At 42.0% G+C, this 17267-nt stretch overlaps 1 protein-coding gene across 1 annotated transcript in view; it reads right to left on the bottom strand.

Moving 5' to 3' along the window:
* Positions 1 to 332: 332 nt before the first annotated feature.
* The window catches only part of LOC6564049 (circadian locomoter output cycles protein kaput), a 38693-nt gene continuing 21758 nt past the window's right edge, over positions 333 to 17267 (bottom strand). Inside the window, exons 3-10 of the mRNA XM_032737691.2 lie at positions 14371 to 14495; positions 7808 to 7897; positions 4819 to 5323; positions 3900 to 4753; positions 1913 to 2604; positions 1842 to 1879; positions 1531 to 1580; positions 333 to 1228 (exon numbers count right to left, since the gene is read on the bottom strand). Coding sequence (XP_032593582.1) covers positions 617 to 1228; positions 1531 to 1580; positions 1842 to 1879; positions 1913 to 2604; positions 3900 to 4753; positions 4819 to 5323; positions 7808 to 7897; positions 14371 to 14495 — 2966 coding nt within the window. The 3' untranslated portion in view covers positions 333 to 616. The remainder of the gene's footprint in view (positions 1229 to 1530; positions 1581 to 1841; positions 1880 to 1912; positions 2605 to 3899; positions 4754 to 4818; positions 5324 to 7807; positions 7898 to 14370; positions 14496 to 17267) is intronic.

Here is a 17267-nt window from a genome sequence, read left to right as displayed (position 1 = left end):
AAGGTAGAGGTAGTTTAATGTAGTCATTAATGACATGTAGCTGGATGGTTATGGGCTGAGCTTGGTGTACATTTATCAAATACCAATACATATTCATCCACGGTCATGTTATTTTTCAATTTAAATGTTAAAATGTTCAAACTTTAGATACCTCAAACTCGCTACTTTTACAAAGTAATTCGCTACATTTACAAAGTAAGTTCGTACATCGATGGGACCCTTCACAAATTAACGAGTCAAGTATAACGAATGGAAGCAACGAGTGCACTTTTTCGCTTACAAATAAACGAATAACTCGTTGCGACTTGCTCGTTATATTTACAAATGTCCCTCGTTACATTTAAAAAGCAACGAGTGTTTTAAATTTTGTTACGAATACATTCGAGCAAGGCTCTGTTCTTCAATTGATCAAAGTTATATCTATGAACTGCTATATTACTGTTGTTGTTGTTATTTTTGTTGTTGTTGTTCTTGGTGTGCTCTATGTTTGTGTGTGTTGAGTTTATGGAAGATACGATAGTCATAGTCCACATTTTGGCAAAACTGTTGAACATGGTTTGTGTTGTGTGTGTGTGTGTGTGTATGTGAGTGTGTGTGAGTGTGTTTCTTTTGTGGTCTACTGGTTCAGCAGCGTATTGGTCACCTCCGAGAAGGAGAGCAGTGGACTACCATCCAGATAGGCACCAGCAGCAGCAAGACTCGATGTTGGCGGTGGCGCATAAGCCAAGGCCGTATGCGCCGTTATATTTGCCGGATATAGAAGATGCTGGGCATGATGTTGTTGTTGTTGTTGGTAATTTTGTTGATGTTGCTGCTGCTGCTGCTGCTGTTGTTGTTGTTGCTGTTGTAGATGTTGCTGTTGTAGCTTGGCTGCTTTGCGTGCGCTGCGTGCAACAGAGCTCGATGTGGAGCTGATCTGTGCCTCACCGCTGCTGTTGCTGTTGGTATTGTTGTTGTTGGTGTTGCTATTGTTGTTGTTGTTGAGCGCCTGCAGCGAGTCATCGGCACAAATGATGAGCGGAGGTATGGCTGTTGCTGGTCCGACAGCCACCAGCTGCTGATAGGGCGAGACGGCATCAGTTGAGTTGGCGCACAGCAAGCTGCTGACAGCTGGCAAAGTGGGTGGCGGTGGTGGTGGTGAATCCACCTGATGATGATGCAGCTGATAAGCAGCTAGTTGTTGTTGCTGCTGCTGCTGCTGTTGCTGCAGCTGGTTGCTGATTAGAATCTAGGTAGGGGAGTGGAGTTCGGTTAGTCGGGCGTTAGCACTCGGTGGTGCACTAGTGGTGTGTGTTTAGTGTGTGTGTGTGTGTAGGTTTAAGAGGTGTGGTTGTGGTTGTGGCTGTGTACTTTGAAGTGGTGCGTCTACAGTGCGTACTAATTGCTTATTGTTTTTAGCTTTGATTTGCTTTTTTTTTGTTTTTTTTTTTTTGTTTTTTAGCGGCTTGCCGTGTGCTGGCCGGGATGGTGGTGCAGGTGATGGTGATGTGGCGTGGCTGGCGTGGTTGCAGCTGCTGCCGCTGCGGCCGCGTGATGGTGATGGTGGTGGTGCGGATGGTGGTGATGGTGATGATGGTGATATGCTAAATACTGCGAGTATTGCGTGTAGCTGGCCGGCGACCATACCTCGCTGCCATTTGGCGTTGCTGCCGCCGCTGCTGCTGCTGCTGCCGCCGACGCTGATTGTTGCTGATGCAAATGCTGATGGGCAGCACTGGCTGCATCTTGCTGATGGTGCTGTTGTTGCTGCTGTTGCTGATGGTGCTGTTGTTGTTGTTGTTGTTGTTGATGTGGATGATGTTGATGTGGATGCTGATGTGGATGTGAATGTGGTTGATGATGGTGCTGCGTGTGTGCATGTGGATGAGGAGCGTGATGACTGTGCGGCTGCTGCTGCTGCTGCTGTTGTTGCTGCTGTTGCTGCTGCTGCTGCTGTTGCTGGTGGCTGTTGGCTGCACAGCTGGGCGGCTGTTGTGGGTGTGGCTGCAACGTGGTGTGCTCAGTGCCGCTAACAGGGTGCTGGCTTACACTATTGCTTGAATTGCTAACATTGGAGCCCAAGCCACGCGCGGAATGTGGTTGCTGCTGTTGCTGCTGCTGCTGCTGCTGTGGCGATGTGGTGTGCGAGGAGGCCGAGTAGAGACCAGAGTCATCGTGCTGCAGCTGATAGCTTTCCGGTGTGCCGGCGCTCGTTGATTTGCCCGTCAGCTCCTTGGTGCCATTCCATTTGGCAGCCGCTGCTGCTGGCTCGTGCTCATTGTTGTTGTTGTTGTTGGTGTAGCTGAGACCGTTGGTGAGTGGCGTTGTGCGCTGTGGTGAGCCACCGCCACTGCTGACCGCAATGCGACTGTTCAGTGGCACACCACTCGACTGAGTGGTGCCCCACATCAGCACCGTTTGCCGCTCGTACGGATCTTGACTGGCGGCTGCAGCAGCAGCAGCAGCAGCAGCAGCAGCAGCGGCGGCGGACAGCTCTACTTTGGGCGTAACGCTGCTGCCGTTGGGCGGGGCAACAGTGCCAGCTACGGGCGAGGGACCATCCGAGGAGCACGAGATGACCTCCATAACTTGCGGCGATGATTTGGGCGTCTTTAGGGGTACTTGCTAAGGGGAGAAAGACACACAATAGAGAGAGAGAGAGAGAGAGAGAGAGAGAGAGACAGAGAGAGAGGGAGAGAGTGAAAGAGAGAGATAGAGAGAGAGGGAGAGAGTGAAAGAGAGAGAGAGAACAAATTAATTAGATTATACCTTTCACTTTAATTATTTGAAAGTGGTAAGTGCAGCAAGTAAGAATGCTGTAGTCGAGTGAGCGCGACTACGGTATACCCTGAACCAAACTGATAAATTTATTCTAGTTTTATTGCCAAATTTGCCGATTAGAGTTTTGCATAATCAAATGTAAGCAGAACTGCACCTGCTCTCATTTTTAAAATAAATATAGAGTTGCGGTTCAAATAATAGTATGGCTACTGCTCTCAACTCTACAAAAGAAAAAACGTTTGGTTTCTCATCTTTAAATCTTTTATAATACTATTATTTTTCAAATACTAAACGTAGTAAAATATAAAAACCCATCATATCTAGTTTTTATTTATTAATTGAGAAAACTTCAGTATTATTCGACTATTAAAATGAGAAATTCAAATAATAATTTAATAAAAATAAACATAAAAATAAAAAATGCATTTAATTTTTTTTGCTCATAAATTGTACAGCTATGCCTAAGTTCAATGCTAACTTATCTTTAATATTGATTGCTCTTGTTTAAATAAGATGTTCATATTTTTAAAAATATTTTTAAAGTATTTTATTTTAACATTTTCCAAAACATATGTGTGCACTATTATCTTGACGAAGCTGTATATACATATATATATAAACGAAATCATATTTAGCGGGGATCTATAGGATAGACACAAACATATTTATCCCCACGTACAGATTTATTCATACAGAAAATGTTTTTGCCTGCTGATAGAAGTGAGATCAAAATTAGAATCAATTTTCGACAACAATTTTGGTGTTTCTGTCCAGTTGATAATAATAAGATTTATTAATTCCAAGCCTCTGTCTTTAAAATTCTGTATTTTATTTTATTGCTATCGGAAATTGAAATGTATCGATATTCAAGAAACGACTGCAGTTATCGATAAAATGCAGCAAACTTGTTCTGCCTATGAGAACTTATATTCCAAATTCGACTCGGCTGTTGAAACAGTTATACGTATATATATATATATATATAGTATATTTCATTCTGTCTGTTGCATACATTTGCTCAAAACCAATATACCTCTTTTATGGGTTCAGGGAATAAAGGAACTAGAAACTAGCTGCTGAATGTAACCTAAAAGATTTCAATTAAGATTTCCACCTTTGCAGATTTGTGGTAGACTCACCTGTGGCGTGGATGTTGGACTGCCGTATCCGCTGCTATAGCCGCTGTAGTATTTGCCCGTCTCCTGCCACTTTTCGTCCGCCTTGGAGGCGATGGCATAGCCGTCGTAGGAGAGGAAGCCGTTCGCCACATACGCCGAGGCTGGGGCGCCCGTATGTGGATAATCTGTGTAGTAGCCGCCGACGCCGACGGCGCCCTGCAGCCGATACTGATGGAAGAGATTCTCGCTGACGGGATAGAAGGCATTGGCCGGCATGGAGCTGCCCATGTACAAGTTGTCCGCTGCTGTCGCATACGGCGACGTTGTGTACATGGGATTCAGATTGGAGTAGGCGGCCGCAACGGCAGCCGCCGGATCGGGCAGGTATTCGACGACAGCTGGCGCCGGCGAGCCGACCTGTGCCAGTGGCGACGATTGCTGTGCATGGAGCTGTTGTTGCTGCTGTTGCTGCTGCTGCTGCTGCTGTTGCAGTTTGCGCTTGCTGCGGCACGTGGACAGAAAGTCGCGCAACTGCGTCTTGTAGCGTCGATTGGGTCGCGTTGGCGTCACCGGCGGTGGCAGAGCGTGCGCTGTCGGCGACACACTGGCACTGGTCGGCGGCACCACCAACTGATCCGCTTCGGAGAAGTATGTCGATGCCAGACCGGTGTCCAGATAGCTGACCTTAAAGTCCATCGTCCGCTTGCCGAGCAGATCGTGACCCTCCTCGTCCATCAGCTGGCGATGCGTGCAGATGACAAAGTCCGGCTTGGAGTTCTTGTACACCAGCCGCGAGCTGGTCTGCAGCCACTGCCACTCGCCGTCCTTCTTCTGATACCGATACGCAATCATGCCCGAGGCTCCCGTCTTCAGCACTGCAATGGAAGATGTGTTCGATACAATTCGTGTACAAGTCGTGGATTTCTTCTGGTTTACTTACGCTCCTGATGTGCACTGGCCACGTAGGCGAGGTCATCGTAGTGCACGAGATCGTAGCCACCCATGTTGACCAGCTCGGTGTCGGCATAGCCCAGTATGTGTTTGCCCCGCTGATCCATGGACACCAGCGAGAAGTCGAGCTTGTGCTTTGACTTGAACATGTTCTCCTTGTGCGGTATTTCCAGCAGACTGGGCGGTCCGAAGGGTGTGCAGTAGGCGAACAGTGCCAGCGGGGGTTCCTCCGTTTTGCGATTCTGGCCATGCAGAATCTTGATGCGACCGCGTATGTCCAGGCGCAGGAAACCGGATGTGTTGTCCAGCAGGCAGCGGAAGCGCACCGTAAAGCTGCGCTCCAAGTAGAGCGCCTTATCCGGGGCCAGAGTCTCCGACAGCTGCATGCTGGACATGTCTGCGGGCAGGAAACTGTTCCACAGCAGCTGACGCTGCAGCTCCTCGCGATCCTCCGAGTGGACCAGCTCGTACACAGACTGATGCACAATGTCCGACTGCAATGTGGCAGAGAGTGGAGAGTAGTGGTTGAGGTCAGTTGAGTTTAGGCTCTGGTTTATATCTGGTCTTGTTATTTGCGTTGGGGTTCAGTCAACTTTGTTATTGATTTTCGCTTTCGCTACAGTTTCGGGTTTTTGGATTTGTTTGCTTTGTATTTGTATTCATTTTTCTTTTCCTGTTTATTTGTTGTTTTTTTTTTTTTGGGCGTATAAATCAAAATGCGCGCAAATTGAAAATGCGCCCCATGTTGGCCACAAATTGAGACATAAATTCTGCACGCGCCGGGAACAAGGATAAGAACAAGATCGGGGGAACAGCTAAGCGAGTGCAGTACACGCTGGAGATGGGGACACGAACCAAAAACACGAATTCGAAAACAGCAAAAGCACACGTGAGCAGGAAATTGAGCGAGAAATGCATGAGATGAGTTTGTTAAGTGAAAATTGTGTTCAGGTCGTGTAGAAAATGCATTTGGATCGTGTTCTTTTGTGTTGGCTGGTGTCGGCCTTGGTTGGGTTGTATTTGGGTTGTCTTCAGTCTGCGTGAGTCGTGTTCAGGTTGGTTGCTCTGGCTAGATTTCTAAGCGGCCACATTAAGTTAAACAAAGTTGCATTGCGGTCGTGATTTCGAGCTGCTTTGCTCAATCACGAATCCACATTGTCGTGTAACATTAGTCAGCAGTTCGTGTCACGACTGAACATGTGTATGGCTAATAGGCACGCGTTCAACTCTAGCACAAGCCCTACAAATCAAGAAGGAGCTGAAGGAGGCAACAATGAGGGGCAGGCAGCGCCTCGCAAAACTTTCTACGTGTTGCGCGAAAAACCAACAAAGCAAATGATTTGACCGCAATCTCAATTGGAATATACTTGAATATGCTTGAATAAGAAGAAGCAGCGAGCAGCAAGCAGCGAGCAGCGAGCTGCGAGCAATAAGCAATCCAATGGCCAATGGCCATGGTAATAGGCAGCTACGCTTTTTAATTGAGCTGCCAAACGGGGCGTGTCAAATGCCGCTTTACACATTTACAACTAAATTAAAATGAGGAGCAACCAGATAGACAGAGCGAGAGAGCGCCCGAGAGCCAGGGGAGACAACAGGGAGGGGGGGACAGAGTCGAGATGGGCAGCTCAAAGAGTAGAGGCCTTTGCTGAAGAAAGCTAACTGCAATTTTCAATTTCCATTCGACAAGCGCCAATACAATAAAGTAGGCAAAAAATAACAGAAATAAAAACCAAACAAAACAAATATAAAAAAAACAGGCCAACGCAGGGGCGGCCAACTCCGGGTGAGTTGAGGAGGAAAAGAGAGGGGGACGGGGGGAGGGGGGGAGGCGTGGTTGCAGTCAGTTGCAGGTAGTCGAGGGGCAGCCACTGGCGCGTCAGACTCCTCGAGTTAGGCCCAAAACATGTTGGCCCGTTTGGGGGCAGTTGGTCGCACACAGCTGCCGAGGCGTCGCAAGTTAATAATACGCGCTCCTCAACATTGCCACGCCCCATTCAAGAGTAGCCACTCCACAGCCCCCCGCTCTCCGCACTCCCTGGCTGCCGCCTTTGACAGCTGCGTAAGCAAATCTTGTGGCATTGTGGAATTGTGGCATTCGCGATTGCGCAATCCTCACGCTGATCTGATTTTTATTTATGGCCACAGTGCCTGCCATGCAACGTGCAACGTGCTACGTTTGCTGGCTTGCCTCGGCATTCGCCTGCATCTGCTATGCGGCACCTTCATCATTTTTGTTTGTTTATTTTTTGTCTCTGCTCTCGCTTGCCTTAACTTATTGGGTATATTGAACCATGTCGATATGTTGTCTGTCTATATACAAATATTTAAATTTTGAAATATTCTAAAACTAAAGTAGTAATAAGAGTCTCAAAATTTTAAATCAATGATTTTCTTGAAAAAGTGACTCAACGTTTTTATTGTTGAAGCAAGTTTAAAGCATATTTCATGTTTGGAATCCACGTTTAATTTAAGGACATATACATATATTATTTAATTGTTTAAAAAATCAGTTAAATCCATTTCTTGTTATTTATTGTTTTTTTGATATGCATATTAATATTTGAGTGACCCATTTTCAGCATTTATTATAATTACATAGAGAATATGGTATCTCTGAGTCTTGCTTCGTGCTCATATATGAATAAACAAGTATTGGTATTATCGGCTACAGAATACAACCCAGTCAAGCATTAGCTGGCAACCGTTTTAGAAATACTTTAATATGAAAAAGCTGGTTGTTGGAAGCTGAATTTGGTAAGGCTGTACTTTAACCCATTTCCGCCAATGAGCTTGACCCAAAAAAAACCAAAAAGGAGGAAGACAAGCTGTCATTCATAGAAACTCTCTCGACTCTGCTGCCGGCAATTAAAATCAATCAAAAAGATGCAGAGAACCCCAACCACCCGAATTATTATATGTGGTTGTTGTTGCTATTATTGTTGTTGTTGTTGTTTTTGTTGTTGTTGTCCACTTACCTGATGAAAACCCAAATAGCTCTCGATGCTGTGCGTGGCAAAGAAGACCTCGCCTTCGCATGTCAGTATCATTAGAAATCCATTTAGAGCCTGCAAGAACAAAAAAGCAAACACAAACCGTGTGTGAGTGAGTAAGACAGAGACAGAGACACAAAGAGAGACAGAGAGAGAGAGAGAGAAAGACAAAAATTAAATCAAAACTACGAATTAAATGTTGCAATAGAGCTTGGGGAGGCAGCAGAGGGACTATGCTGTCAAATTGACAAGCTAAACATTACAGCCATAAAATCGATACAAAGAAAGAAAGCAACATAGAGAAAGATAGAGGGAGATAGAGATATAGAGAGAGAGAGAGAGAGGGATAGAGATAGAGATAGAGGAATTGATAGAGGCTGAAACGTCTCGTAATTGTAGTAGCTGCCGGTTTTTTGATGTTTTGTGAATGGATTAATCCATCATTTCGCGGTCTATATATAGCCCACAAACTGTGCATGAATGAACCACAGGCAGACAGAGAGACAGACAGACAGACAGATAGATAGACAGAAAGACAGAGCAGACGGTCAGAGCGAGAAATGAGGGTCAAAGACAGCGGCGCTAACTTGAGGCTAAAACGTAATCAGCGCTTAAGCGGGCTCATTTCATTGGAGCCAAAGACTTCTCAGTCACAGATAGCAGCTCAGAAAGAGACAGAGAGAGAGAGAGAGAGTGCGACAGGGACGGAGAACTGGCGACAGAGGGGTAACTTTGAAGTTCCACATCAAATTCAACCAGGAAATGATGCGCAATTAAATCAATGAGTTTCAACTAAATGCAGACGCTGAATCCGTTGCCCAAGTCCGGTAACAGCATTTGTTTTACCTTACAAAAGTATTTAAGTATTATCCATTCCCCCATCCCGTTCTCTGCCACTCTCATTCAGTTATTGTTCTTGTTTTTGTTGTTGTTGTTTAATTGCAGGTTTCATTTTGAGCAATGATGCATTGTAATTATCTATGGATTGTTTCGGTGAGCACACAACAAAAACCCAAACTTATTGCTTGGGGTGTATGCATAATATGCCGAAACTCGAATTGCAAAACTTTTTTTTTTTTGCTTGTAAATGAAATAATTTGTTTGATTCGCATTCATACTTTTCAGTTAGTTGTAGCTTTATTGTTTTATATTTGATTTTCATAAGCTGCTAATGGTCGCTACGCATGCAATTTTATAACATGGAACCTGAATTTGAGTGCCTAGCGGCAACAAGCAGTAATACTAACCAACAGCATATTGCCGTCGCACACTGACCTTTTATTTTATTAATTAATTATTTAGGATATAAAAGAACCAATTAAAAAGAAACGCAACATGATGGCGCTTTTAAGGCATCATAAAATCTAATGTTTGCGCTTGTTTTGTTAAAGTATATATATTAAAATACATTTTTGAAAATGAAAAGATTTAATGAAAGAATCTACTTAAATATTGTGATATATAAATATATGATATTAACGAAATTAATTCAATTACTTTAATCTATTTTTAAGGGATAGTAAAACACGAGAATATAACGGATATACTTCACTTCCCATACGCATTTATTAATATCAGACTGTTCTCTATGATTTTAACTAGCCTTCAAGATATAATAAACTTTTACGTTTCCTTTCTGATCTGGATAAGATTTTTACAGTTTATAATTTTTATACAACCGCATATTTAAAACTAAATTACAAAATTATTTTTGATATTTGCAAAGCTTTGGGCGCTGTAGATATGATGAGAATAGTATACAAGAACTGAGATTTTCAATTTGAAGTCTCTAGTTCTTATTGTCTGTGTGATTAACTTGTTCATACAGACGGATATGGGCTTTAGATCCTGATTAAAATTATATATACCTTTTGTTTCCTTCTGCCTGTTACATACTTTCGAACAAGATCATTAAACACGTTTTTTTTTTTTAATTTTTCAATGGGTTCAGCGTATAAAAAGCCATAAAATTCAAATAAAAATGTTTGTTACTCCATTCGAAACATTTAAAAATCAATGGGTCAGTTTCGCAACGTGTGAAATGTGTGTGTGCCACATGTGGCTTAAGAAGACAAATTTGCCCTGGCTATCATTAGTGTTCAGGGGACGGTTCTGCGTTAATTAATCCAGAGAAAGAGAGGGACTAAGTGTGTGAGTGTGTGTGTGAGTGAGAGAGAGAGAGGGAACAAACTGTAATTCATATGCGCGTATTTGAATATCAATTTGCAACACAGATATGGATGAGGAGCAGACCAGCAGCAGCAGCACCAGCAGCAGGAGTAGCACAAGAAACATCAACAACAAGAACAACAAGTTCTTCCCGAGCCTTTCAGTTGGTTGAGGTTGAGACAAATGTGCGCGATTGCTGCTAATTACAGAGTAGGGCAGCGAAAAAAAAACAAGGCACAAGGAGCTGGACCTGGTGGATGTAGCTGGAGTGTTTCGAGAGTTGGTATTAACCGACATAAACGCTAAGTGGCGTCATCATTTAAAACGCATCAACACAGCCCGCCAAAGGATATGGATATTAATATGGATGTGGATATGAGTGCTTAATATGGAACGAGAATTGGAATCACAGTTGTGGTGTTGTTTTCTGGTCTCTATATGGAGAATGTCATCAAGCCGGCAGCGGCAGCGCATCAATAATCTTCATAAAGACTGCCAACGGTAGCAAGGTGCGAGAGACAACGAGAGGAAATGAAAGACAGAGAGAGACAGAGTGAGAGAGAGAGAGAGAGAGAGAGAGAGAGAGAGAGAGAGAGAGAGAGAGAGAGAGAGAGAGAGTGGGAAAGATAGAGTGATAGAGCTAGATCGACATAGAGGATAAAAATAGGGCAGAACCAGTGAAAATCTAGAGGCTTTTGATTTGTTTCTCACAATTTTCTGTCTCAGTTTTAGTAATTTTTGGGTATTTAGAAAACTTATATTATATTTTTAAGTAAATGTGATATTAAGTTTTTCTCATTTTTAGAAATAAATTCTAAGTATAGGAAACAAACTTTCTAAAAACTAGGGAGTCTTGACCTAAATCGACGAAAAGTATTTTGTTTTTTATATTTATATTTTTTTTTTAAATTTGCTATCATTAAGAAATGTATCTCTAAAGAGTAGAAATGCAAACCCTCGTTTTTTCTTAACTGTCCAAAATACATTAATAAATAAATTATATGAATTTATAGTCTGTCTAAAATTTATGTACTTGTGAAATCTTAACAATCCAATATTTATTAATAAGAATATAAAAAAAGAACCTTAAAACTAGACAACATATTTTCTGCATTTCAGAAAACGTACTCTGAAATTAGGAAAAGAAAATCCCTGGTTTTTAGAAATATACATTCTGAATAATAAGGTGAGAGGAACGCTTGGCGAAATAATGTGGATACTTGAAAAGATGTTGAAGCGAAGAAATTTATCTGTAGGTTTGTAGTTTTATTTTCCAATCTCAAGAAATGATATGAAGAAAGCATAATTTATATGTAAAACATTTTTAACATACGTTTAATAAACTTCATAATGCTATAGAGTATCTGTTAGTTGTTCACTTTTGAATGAGCTTAATTCATTTCTGTTCAAGATTTCTTCTCTTTGCTGCATAATTATTTTAGCTGCCTCCCGCTCTCTGCCTCACTAAGCCCCTCAGTCTCTGTCTATCTCTCTCTCTCGCTCTGTCTATATCTGTCTGTGCATCAGTTTATACGAGGCAACTGTCCGAGTTGTCCGAAACTGTTGATGTGCTCTCGGCGGCTCTTCTAATGCGTTTTTAATAATACACGCCCGTCTTGTGCGGCAGAGTCGAGAGTCGAGAGTCGACAGCCGTGACTTTTATTGCTACAAGCCAAATTTAATACTTATATACTTTATATAAACATTTTTTCTTTTCTTTTTTTTTTTTGGTTTGCCTTTCTTGTTGTTGTTGTCTGCAGCATCTATCTAACCATTGAGTTGATTGTCGGCCTGCATTACAGTTTTGTGTGTTGATAAGTTGGCAGTGATTATTTTATCATTTCCTTGGCAAAGACCTCTGCAGACCAGCTTCAGCTTGTTGGCCAGCTTCAGCTTGTCGCTTGACTATGCCAGCTGTATGCTAGTTTTAGCCAATTTGCTGTTATGTGGCATGTAATTGCTTAATAAACCCGCTGATGCTTGAGGATGCTGCATGTGGCACACAAATTATGTCTTTCTTTTTTCCTAGAGACTATTATTTATATATACATATTTATACATACATATTTATTTCGCATCTATCTGTTGCTGTTGTCTGTCTTAAATCAATGTCTTTATTTGGATATGTATTATTTTTTATCAATTAAGCCACTTTCCGAGCCACTTGCTAATGTGTGTCAACAGTGGCTGCAAAACTGTTGCAAATGTGGAGCAACAGCAACGGCAACGGCAACTGAAATGGCAGCACTGAGTCCAACATCAAGCCGTGTGTGCGAGCGAAATGGCTACTTATGCATGAAGTACGCTGCGTGACAAAACGCCATTTTCTAATGATAATATGTGACCCATAATAAACAACAACAAAAACAACAACAAAAACCAACAACAAGTAAAACTTCATGAGCAATTGAAACGGGCAACAGGTAACAAATACCTGAGCTATTAAAACTAAATATGCAGCCCCCAAAACCCGAACCCGTACCCGTACCAAACCCAAACCCAAACCCAACTCAGTTTCACTCTCCCCTCTTTCTGCGCACGGCGTGTCTCAAAAATATGCACGGAAATGCACAATTGTGCAGCTCGGCAATTAGTTGCACTTCGCCCATTCACCGGAAGGCAAAACAAAAAAAAAAAACAAAAAAAATGAAAAACAAGAAACAAGCAACAAGCTCGAAATGTGAAAAAAAAACTTGTTTTTGGCTTGCATTCAAATTGCAAAAGTCGTGCAAGGAGACACTCGAGTCGTGTGTGTTGTGTTTTGTGTGTGAGTCCTTGTTATGGTGTCCTGTTTGGCTGTTGCACACCCTGCGTATACGTAATGCATCTGCACGTTGCGCCACCAGCTGCAACGGTGCATTGTGTGCAGTTTTTGCTTGAGACAGTGGCGAGTTTCACACTTTTTGCGAGAGGGGCTTTAGAGTGTTGAGTTTTTAGAGAAAATATATTGTTTTTTCAGGAATAAGCTATAAGCAAAAAAAATATATTATATGTCTACAGCTTACAGCATGCAACAAAATATGTTTTAAAAAAATTAGCTCGGGTTGACTGAATGCAAAGAACCAATAAATCTATGCTGTTGAATGGATTTGCGAGAGGAATTCGTGTGGATTTGAAATATAGTGTAGATTTTAAACACGGCGCAAAGCAAACAATCTAGTTAGATGAAAATTATTCGAAAATTGCTGTATTTCAGACACAGATATAATTTTTTTAATTTCTAAAGATTTATATGCAGATTTAAAGGAAAAAATATTTGCAAATGGATAAGCGAAAATGGAATTTTCTTTTTCTTTTTCTTGCCTTAAAACATAGCTAACAAGTGTAAATTTTGAGTGCTGATAACTTTGGGCAGTTTTAGACTTTGACATTGAATTTTAGGCTACGACCTACAAAATAGCAATATAAGGAAAACAACGACAATAACAACAACAACAGAAACTGAAACAGAAACAATACAAAAGAATTGCATTAAGCGCATGTTGCACAATTGCGTGCCTCCGACTCTTTGTTACCCCCATCAATTGGCTACTGTCTAGCGTTGCATACCCTGCGGTCCCCTCTATGCCCCCTGTCCAACCCGTGTACTGTGTACTGTGCTTGGTGAGCTATGTGTGCATTAAATTAAACTGTCATGACTGTGACAAGTGCATATGTTCGCGCCTGGCCAGCAACTGCAGCAAACTGCTGCCCACAAATGTGCTTTAATTCAGCAAAAACATGCAACTTGCACACTTACCACACACAGGTGTGTGTTTGTATGTGTGTGTGTGTGTATGTGCGAGACAATTTAATTGAAGTTTGACCAATTCAGCGCGTGGCACATAAACTTGAAATGCATAATTTGAGCTGATAGCTTAGCTGGCTGGCTGGTTAGCTGGTGTTGTAGGTTGGCCAGCTCAACTGGCCGAAATTAATTATAAATATTATGGTAACACATGTCCGAGCGCCAATTATACATTAATCAATTGACAAGGAAAGCAACAGCAACCGCAACAGCAACAGCAACAATAACAACAAGACTTAAACTAATTGCACTCAATTGTTGAACAATTTTCCACATTTACACAGAAAATCACAAATCGAAGCGCTTCGAACTTTGCGTGTTTCGAATAAACTTTTATCTGTGTATAAGGGGCTCTATGCGATATATATATATATGTATCAACCCACCTCAACTCTCTCTCTCTCCCAGTCGCTGTCTCTCAACAAGCGCTGATTGATTATGCGGCTGCCTGGCGCGGCATATCCTGCCGATGAAGCCATCAAATGGCCAAACAAATTGATGAAGACAAATTAACCCAAGGCAACCAGAGGCAGGGTGAGTATTGATGGATGTGTAGAGGGTTGTGGGTGGTGGATGGTGGGGGATTACTCACCTGCAGGAACATATCACCATCCAGCAGGCCGTGCTCGAAGGCGCCCAGCTCGCGGGTCCTGTAGCCATCGTGTGCGTGTATGTGCGGCAGGACACCGTTCTCCTCCTTATCCTTATGCATAACAACTGCGGCGAGAAAGAGACAGAAAAACAAAGAGATAGATAGAGAGACAGATGGAGAGACATTTGGAGAGCACAGCTTAAATATTTATGAAGCCCGACATTTTATATTTTATTAGCCATTAATATTTTACTTGCAATGGCGCTCGAAATTGCGACTCATAAATAACTCGCTCAAAACGTTTTACAGCCCCAGTTCAGCCACCCTCCCCCCTCAGCAATTTGAAACCATAGTTACTTCATAAAAAATCCAATATAGCTATGTATTTATATATATATATAGTAGGACCATAATATACAATAAATATTTACAGCTGGCATGGAAAAGTACTAAAAATTGTTTATGGTGTCATTGTAATATTTTATGAGCCAACTTGCCAGACCCCCATCCTCCCCTCCCTCCACAACCCCCACCAGAAACCCCAGCGCCTGGCACTGCCTTCCATAAGCTATACACCCCCTCCACACACACCCCTTACAAACACCCTTACGGCATTTCGCCGCCATTTTTGAAGCAATATTTTTGGTTTTTCTTTTTTCTTCTTCGAGGGGGGTTTTTTTTTCTCTTGTGCGCCTCAAGTTTTATAATAAATTTGTCACAAAAATTGATTTATGCGCGATAAACGATAAAAAAGAACACACACAAAATGAGAGCTCGAACTAGAGCTAATATATATTAACAGCACTCGGTTTCAGTTTTGTCTTTGGACTTAGCTCCGAATTTCATAAGCAAATTTATATGCGGCTTGAAATAAAATATGCCTTGGCGTCTGATGTCATAAATTATGATTTTTATCAGCGCAAATGGAAATAATAAAAATGAGAATAAAATAAAAACAAAAAAAAAAAACAACTGAGAAAAAAAGCATAATGAATAAGAACTAAAACCTAATTTACGCATGGCAAAGCCCAACAACAACTAACTGCAAGTATAAAACACCCAGCAACCCTCGAGCAACAACAATAATAATAACTACAACAGTGGCAGGGACTACAGCAACCACAGCCCAGTCACAGGGTCTCTCATTTCAATTAGCAGCTCCAAAAATGCGGCCTACCCCTAACTCTACAGCTACACTGTGAAAAATATTAAAGTTCACTGAGTTTTCATGTACATTAACAAATTTTCTGGATTTTAAGTTAAAATTTAAGACTGCAATTGCATAGAATAGCACTCGAAATTGAAGTAGTTTTGGAAGTGCCTATTTAATTTATTTAATGTTTATTTATTTATTTTATTTTAAGCAAGCTGTTCACTCAAGTTGTGATAAGCATTTAAATTCCAAAAATTCTAAATCAAGTACGTGCTAATGTGCTTTATTTGGAGTTAACTTGTTTTGTTTTATATTTTTTGCTAGCTCGACGACGGGATTCCAATATACTTGAGTAAAAATAAAAATAGACCAGCTGGAGCCATGAAAAATATATATATTTTAACTGTTCTTTTTACTTTAATTAATTTATTATTATTTTCGGGAGCCTATCTTGATTGATATTTGTGTCGCCTTTAAAATAAATTTAGATTTCTAACTGCTCAAAACACTTTAATACAAATTACTTTTTTGACTTTCTTAATAGGCATGCTAATTTTTGTGAGTGTACTGAGGTTTGGCCTTTCCCTGACTTGACTTGACTTGGTTTGGCTCTTTTTCTGGCTAATCTGTGCGCTGCTTTAGCTTTTTATCAAATTAACAAAAGTGCCGCTGCGTGTGTGAGTGTGTTCGTTCTGGTGTGTGTTTGTGTTTGTGTGTGTGTGTGTGTGTGTGTGTGTTAGAGTGTTCATTTTAGCGAAAGTGCGATAAAACAAATAGTTGAGCCTCCGAGTGGTAGACCAGCCGTGCCCCTACCCCAATGCTGGTCAACGTAATGTGGCCAAAACAAATTGCATCATGTGCGTGCGATGCCTTTGCTTTTGGTTGACTTGGCTTGTGGCAAGGCTTTTAGAGCAACATTTTGGACGTAATTATTCATAATTTAATTAGGCTCAGTTTACATTGCGACTGGTTGTAGTTCTTACTTATATTACAGTTACACTTTTTATTTTATTGTTTAGCTTTTCTTTTTCTTTTTTTTATTGTTGCGCCAGAATTATTATTCACGTGCATAACCACATTTAATTAAGCTCAACTTTGACCAGCGGATGGAAGGAGCATTGTGTGGCGTTGAGGAGGGAGGAGCACAACAAATCTGCGGCAATTTCTGGGCGTGCTTCGTGTTTTAATTGCATTTATGCGTAGCTGATTAGCATAAACCAAATTGACGACATCACTCAAAAATGTATTCGCAATTTGAAAGTGCTTGGGCGACCCTCGCGCTTAGAAAATGCGCCACATAAACCGAAAAAATCCACCACCAGAGAAACTCCTTGTTGCGTTGTTGGTGGATGAACGTAAATCTTGTAAAGGCGGAAAAGCGCAAAATCTCAGCCAGCTGCATGCGGGCCCAGGGGAGGACTACGACAGGGCAGGGCAGGGCGGAGCGCGGTGGCGCGGGGTGGTGCGGTGAACACACATAAAAATGGCGGCAGCTGGCTAAGCCACAAAATCCCACCCAACAAACGTAAGCCAGCAAATAAAGCAGCAAGTAAAGCAGAAGCAGAAGCAGAAGAAGAAGACGAACAAGAAGAGGAAGAGGAAGAGGAAGCAGTGTCGGAAAAGCAGCATTGGAAAAGCGTGCGCAGACGAACTGCAAGATACACGCCGGCAGCGACGTCAGCGGCGACGTCAGCGGCGACGCTCGCCGATGCGCCCCTGTGCAAAATGGCGTCAATTATGCGCT

The sequence above is a fragment of the Drosophila grimshawi genome, unplaced genomic scaffold (assembly GCF_018153295.1).
Source record: "Drosophila grimshawi isolate 15287-2541.00 unplaced genomic scaffold, ASM1815329v1 contig_311, whole genome shotgun sequence".
NCBI lineage: Eukaryota > Metazoa > Arthropoda > Insecta > Diptera > Drosophilidae > Drosophila > Drosophila grimshawi.
The sequence above is the reverse complement of the archived record's forward strand: the minus strand, read 5'-3'. Positions and strand labels throughout refer to the sequence as shown.